This window comes from Nicotiana attenuata, unplaced genomic scaffold, assembly GCF_001879085.1.
Source record: "Nicotiana attenuata strain UT unplaced genomic scaffold, NIATTr2, whole genome shotgun sequence".
Taxonomy (NCBI): domain Eukaryota; kingdom Viridiplantae; phylum Streptophyta; class Magnoliopsida; order Solanales; family Solanaceae; genus Nicotiana; species Nicotiana attenuata.
This window is the reverse complement of record NW_017676109.1, coordinates 9094-15593: the sequence shown is the minus strand read 5'-3', so window position 1 is coordinate 15593 and position 6500 is coordinate 9094. Positions and strand designations below refer to the sequence as shown.

Genomic DNA, 6500 nt, shown 5'->3' with positions numbered 1-6500 from the left:
TCGCGTCATGTATTCATGAATACAGTAACGACAATCACCTTAAAGATAGGTATGTCCAGCTGTCTATGAGAGAGGAAAAACATAAACAGCGTATTTCATGCCTCAATGGTAGTATATACCATAAATACTTATTTTGCTATAAAATATAAAAGGTAGCTATAGAAAATAATATTTTAAAATGATATTGATTTATAATAAATAATGTGTATACCTTTGCTATAGGAGTTAAAATATCATATCTCAATTACAACAACAACAACGACCAGTAAAATCCTATAAAGTGAGGTCTGGGGAGGATAGTGTGTACGCAAACCTTACCGCTATTCCGATGTAATAGAGAGGCTGTTTCCGATAGACCCTCGGCTCAGGAAGACGGAAAGAAAACAAGAAGAAACAATATATTAGTATCGTCAACAGAAACCATAAAATAGTAACAGCATCATAAAAAGCATAAAATAGATGAGATGCAATAACAATAACCAGTAATTAAGATCCGGAGCTATGAAAAACAGAAAGGATAGTGTGGACACAACATTAACCACTAGCCGTCTAAGATCAACCCTATCAAATCATCCTTCCCCCAATATGGAGTGGAAAAAGCTCGACTATCCCTGGCCTACAGGCCTAATGCATATATCAATTACAAGGAAGGAAAATTGAACTATGTTCACCAAAACGTTAAAGAGTAAAGATTTTGGGAAACTGCTTAAGTGTGCTTGATATTTTTGTTTGTGGTTAAAAATTTCTTCAAATTACATGACGGGTTCGGTTTATAATTACAAAAAATGTCGTCTTACCAAAAAAAGAAACATGAAGATATATCCCTGCTGGCTATGCCCCCATCAAGTTACTATAAAACAATTTTCATAAAGTCAGACCTGAATTATTTAATCTATGTGGTCCACGATTTGGCGTGGTACATCCTTTTTTTTTTTTTAAAAATTTGTTAAAGGAAATTCGTTCTTTCGTTTCTTATCCTCCTATAAATAGCTCCTTCTATTGTTTATATATTGTATCATTCCTCCCCTTCTAGATTTAGCTACTTTTCTTAAATGGCAAGTGAGATGAAGATATGGTTTGTGTTGTTGACTGTATTGTTAGTCTTCATAAACTTAAGTCCATTGTTGGTAAAGGGAGAACAACAGGTGCCTTGTTTGTTTATTATGGGAGACTCTTTATTTGATAATGGAAATAACAATAATCTCTTTACTACTGCAAAGGCCAATTATCCACCTTATGGAATTGATTTTCCTGATGGTCCTACTGGTAGATTCACCAATGGCAAGAATACTGCAGATTTCATTGGTCCTAACTTCTTCTTCTTCTTCTTCTTCTTTTTACATTATTAAATTTTAATATATCCTTCATTGAAATGCTAGTTTCGTTTAATTATCTTAGAATACGCTCTAACAATATTGCATGATGCATATTGCCTGTTAGTAATGGGCTAACTATATGGATAAAATGTCTAAAATAGACTCATGTAATTATATCGTCTTTCATTCGAATTATTAGCTATTAAATTGTTAGCACTATATAAGAACATTCCATCGAGAAATCGAGAATAGTTGTTATACAAATAAGAAACTCTCTTAGCTGTTATATCGCACGATAATTATGGACATTTTCGCAGTAAAGATTAACCAAAGCAACATTATTTCTAAACATTTTAGTGGTGAATCCTTACTATATATTTCCTATATTTGCAGCGGAACTATTGGGTTTTGACAAGTATATTGAGCCATTTGCAACAGTGAAAGGTGTGGAGATGTTTAGAGGGGTGAACTATGCATCTGGTGCTGCTGGAATTCGTGATGAGTCGGGAATACATTTGGTAAAATACTTCTAACATATATCCCTCGACTAGAAGAGCATTTGCAATAAGATTAAGAACAAACAACAAATAACAACGTACTCAGAGACGGATCCAGGATTTGAGGCTTATGGGTTCCTACCATAATTTTAGATTAATATGCAATAATAACTGGGTTCATAGTTAGATATTTACAAATATTTTGTGAATTTCTTAAAATAAATACAGGGTCTACGCAAAAGTTACTGGATTCCCGGGGAAGTCTAGGTCCGCCCCTGAACGTACTCCCTCCGTTTCAATTTATGTGAACTTATTTGACTGAGTATGGAGTATGTTCAAGGAAAGAGAGAAGACTTTTGAACTTGTGTTGTAAAATGAGGCACATATATTTTGTATGGCTATAAATCATTACATAAAGGTGAATTATTTTCAAATAGGACAAAAGATCATTCTTTTTTGCACGAACTAAAAAGGAAACAGATTCACAAACAAAGGGAACTTATGTCCTAGACTAGAGTTGTACGTTGGAGTTCACGCATAATTTTCCTTTCCTACAGGGTGACAAAGCCCGTTTGGACATAAGAAATGTACTTTTTTTCGAATTTTTTTTACCTTTTTTTCTAAATCAATGTTTGGTCATAAAATTTTTAATTTTAACTTGAATATGCACTTTGGAGTTTTTCGAAAATTTGATAAACTCTAAAAAATTTTACTCAGATCACTCACACAACTTCAAAAATACCCCAAAATTATATTCACGTCCAAACACAGCTCTAGTTTTCAAATACCATTTTCACTTGAAATTTTTTTTCACTTTTTTTGGAATTTTGCAATTCTTATGTCCAAACACCCACTAAATCTCGTACGTTCTTGTTTGCGTTTGCATGAGACTCGATCGATCCCTTTTTTTTTTTTTGGATAGAGGCCAACTTCAAGCTGTTGTTAAACACGATCTATAGCATTTAGAAAAGAGTTCCACTTAACTCAGATTTTTACTCAAAAGAGTTCCAGTTTTGGTAAAAACAAAAAAAAGAAAAGAGTTCCAGCTAATATATATAATTTTGTTCGCAATGTCACAAACAGACATCAACTTGAAGGTTGAAAGTTAAAACCTCTTTATTTTCAAGTCAACTCCACAAAAAAACACGTCACAAAGAATTATTTTCGGTAACTATGTTGCCAAACTACCTACTATAGGGAGTTTGGCAACATAGTGACCATAAATAATTCTTGATGATTAGGCTAAGCTAACCACTTATAACAAAAATTTGTTAAAGTAATTAAGAAGAATAACCAAAGGACAATTTACATTCTTTTAGTAGATTTATCGATGCCCATGATAACTCCAAGAAAAATATTAAAGAACTCAATTCATTTTTCATTTTTATACTTGTTTCTGGATTTTCAAGGAGAATAAAGATAATGCGTTTTATTAATTCTTACATTTGTAGCTGGATTGCCCCTAGGCTAACTTAACTTGAATCTCTTTCTTTATTTTTATTTATTTTTATTTTTTTAATTTTCAGGGAGATAGAATCAGCTTGAACAGGCAATTGCGAAATCACAAAGAGACAATTTCCCACATGTCTACTTTGCTTGAAAATAATATGACTTTAACCAAAGAGTATCTAAGCAAATGTATATACATTGTTGGAATGGGTAACAATGATTACATCAACAACTACTTGATGCCTCAGTTCTATCCATCAAGCCTTTTGTACAAACCAGAAAAATATGCCACAATCCTAGCTCAGCAATATGAAAAACAATTAAAGGTACAAATGCAATTATTTCCATTAATCAACTTCCTTTCATTTGACTTTTTGCTTAAGATTACTAATATATTCCAGTTTTTTTCTTGGAAACAAAACAGACTTTGTACCGTTACGGAGCAAGAAAAGTTGCTGTGTTCGGGCTAGGTAGCATAGGTTGTACTCCAGTAGAGTTGGATTTGTATGGGACAAAGGACTCACCATGTGTCGACTCTATAAATAGTGCAGTTTTAAAGTTTGTGGACAAGCTTAAACCAATGATAGACGATTTCAACAGTAATTTGCCCAACGCAAATTTCATCTACATTAATGTAACAAGCATTGCAATTGGAGATCCTGCATCTATCGGTATGTTAAACATGTCACAGTAAACACTTCCCTATAATTATAAAGAATATATTAATTATCTTAGTAACTTAAAGATCGATGATACTCAATTAACACACTATCATACGTTGAACTATACAGATAGTATACAAATTTTATTTTCATAACTTTGGATGCAGGTATAACAAATTTAGCTGACCCATGCTGTGAAATTTCGAGCTTCATAGCTAAGGGACAGTGTAGTTATGGAGGAAGTGCATGCAGTGATAGAGCATCACACTATTTTTGGGATGGTTTTCACCCAACAGAAGCTCCCAATAAGGCCACTGCTGAAAGAGCTTACACTGCTCTTCTACCCACTGATGCCTATCCCTTTGATATTAGCCACTTGGCTCTGCTCTAAATAATTAGTTAACACATGCAGTCGCGTGTGTAACTTCCTCAAGCTTTAATTTCAATAAACAACTATCTTGTCTACCTTAGTATGTATAATAAAATTCGTCTATTGATTTTGCTTTCAGATAAATTTCGTACAGTTTTATATTAGAGATGAAACTTGAACGCTTAATTACACATTATGGATTTTCCTCAAAATAACAGTCATAAAAAACATGTAACTGATTTATACCGTCGCAGTAGAATTGGGAGAATTAAGATGAATGCCAGTTAACACAGTAATATTACCTATGTGGTATATATATTTCTTGTTGGTTAGTAGCGGCGCTCAAATTACGTTTGTGTTACATTACACGCATGCTGCTAAATTACATGGGCATAGGCATTTTAACAAAATCATATATACTAAAGATTTAATACATTCATACAATTGATTTGCTTTTCTGTAGACGTACGTGACAAATAGTTGGATTGTCCAAATCATTCACTAATGACCTTCAATCATCAATAATTTGTGAGTAAATTGTGTGACCATTATTTAAGAGAAGTCACCTTTAATAGCAGTTATTGCTATTAATTAACACCAACAAACCAACACCATAAACCGAATCAAGCCCTAAAAGAAATGAGTGCTGCTATTCGGCCAAACTCAGCGTGGCCCAAAAATAACCATACCCGTGAAATGTCAGTAATGCCCTAGTTTTTCCGTTTGGCTTAATGGCCCTTTTTTCCCTCCAAAATATTTCCCTCCAAAATTAGTTAATAACTTTTGATTATTCCAAAACATTGATCCCATAAATCATCATTCTCTCAGCATGGAAAGATAAAAAGCCTTCGTATATACGGATGGCAGGCTTCGTATATACGCTCAATTACATTTTTAAAAAAAATATAATTACGTATTTTTGTTAAATACAATTACGTATTTTTTTAATTAAATGCAATTTATACGGATGGGAAGATCAAAGGTCTATTATGTATATATCATACCATATACTTATGTTAAGATAGCTTTCATTAAACACATAATTCACCACACTTCCCTTAACCTAAACATGAATACTAACCGAGAAACTAGTTTGGACCTATTAAACCCGAAAAACAGTCTAGAAACTAGGTCGGATCAACTAAGGAATGCATTACACATATCATTAGGGTTGAATTCGGACGACAGTTTGATGAATGAAGATGAATCGATCGACATTGATTCAGACGGCAACTTCAATGATGGAGCAAATCCTGTTAACGATGCTGCTGCTGCTGCTGCTGCTGATGATGATGATGATGATTACGACGGCCATTATTTAGAGGAAGAGGGAGAAGTTGGAGAGGACAGGGAAATGCCTAATGAGTTCAATGAAGAAGATCTTATAATTGGTCCAATTACTGGGATGCGGTTCAGTAGTAAGGATGTTCTGTTTGATTTTTACAAAGAACATACAAGATTATCGGGTTTTTGCATTGTCAAAAGAACTTCCAACAAAAAAGGTGGTGATATTGTTAGGTATGTGCAATATGGTTGTGATAGGTCTAGGAAACCAAGGAATAAGCATGTTACCAAGAGGAAGAACTGCCGTGCTAGAATAAATGGAATTTTGGAGGAGAATGGTTCATGGCGTGTTTCAAAGGTGGTAAAAAAACATAATCATCAATTGGAACCAGCACTATCGCGATTGATGGCTGGACACAGATCGCTTAGCAAGTCTCTTAAGAGAACTCTTGCAGCCAAAGATATTGCTGGCTTAAGACCCTCAAAAAATATAAGAGTCGCTGAAGTACTTGCTGGTGGCCCCGAAAATCTGGGTTGTACACCAAAGGACTGTAGAAATTATATCTTGAAGAGTAGAAAGCTTCAGTTGCAAGAAGGGGATGCACAATCATTACTCAAGTTCTTCAATGACATGCAGCAAAAAGATAGGGAATTTTACTACTCCATAGATGTGGATAGTTTTGGTCGACTTCGTAATGTCGTATGGGTTCATTCACACTCTAAGGTTGCATATGAGGAGTTCCATGATGTAATATGCCTTGATACCACATACCTTGTGAATCGATACAATATGCCATTTGCTTCATTTGTTGGTGTCAATCAGCATAGGCAGTCCATACTTTTGGGATGTGCTCTTATGTCTAGTGAGGATATAACAAGTTACAAAATGGTGCTATCTACATGGCTTGGGGCTCTAAACATG

General features: G+C 34.2%; 2 protein-coding genes across 2 annotated transcripts; both read left to right on the top strand.

The window, feature by feature from the left end:
• Nucleotides 1–1018: 1018 nt before the first annotated feature.
• On the top strand, nucleotides 1019–4425 carry LOC109220759 (GDSL esterase/lipase At1g29670-like). The gene is made up of 5 exons (XM_019385227.1): nucleotides 1019–1305; nucleotides 1710–1834; nucleotides 3340–3588; nucleotides 3687–3933; nucleotides 4092–4425. Exons 1-5 carry the CDS (start codon nucleotides 1053–1055, stop codon nucleotides 4313–4315), a joined length of 1098 nt encoding a protein of 365 aa, XP_019240772.1. The 5' UTR covers nucleotides 1019–1052; the 3' UTR covers nucleotides 4316–4425.
• Nucleotides 4426–5486: 1061 nt separating this feature from the next.
• Nucleotides 5487–6467, top strand: LOC109220757 (protein FAR1-RELATED SEQUENCE 5-like; the record flags this gene model as incomplete). Its single annotated transcript, XM_019385226.1, has 1 exon — nucleotides 5487–6467. A coding segment is annotated over exon 1 (981 nt), but the record flags the coding sequence as incomplete, so codon positions are not given.
• Between the last annotated feature and the right edge of the window lie 33 nt (nucleotides 6468–6500).

Coding starts and splice junctions, on each gene's coding strand:
- LOC109220759 (XM_019385227.1), top strand. CDS start 1,053: ATGGCAAGTGAGATGAAGATATGGTTTGTGTTGTTGACTGTATTGTTA. Junction 1,835..3,339: donor ATGAGTCGGGAATACATTTG/GTAAAATACTTC, acceptor TTTAATTTTCAG/GGAGATAGAATCAGCTTGAA. Junction 3,934..4,091: donor TGGAGATCCTGCATCTATCG/GTATGTTAAACA, acceptor CTTTGGATGCAG/GTATAACAAATTTAGCTGAC.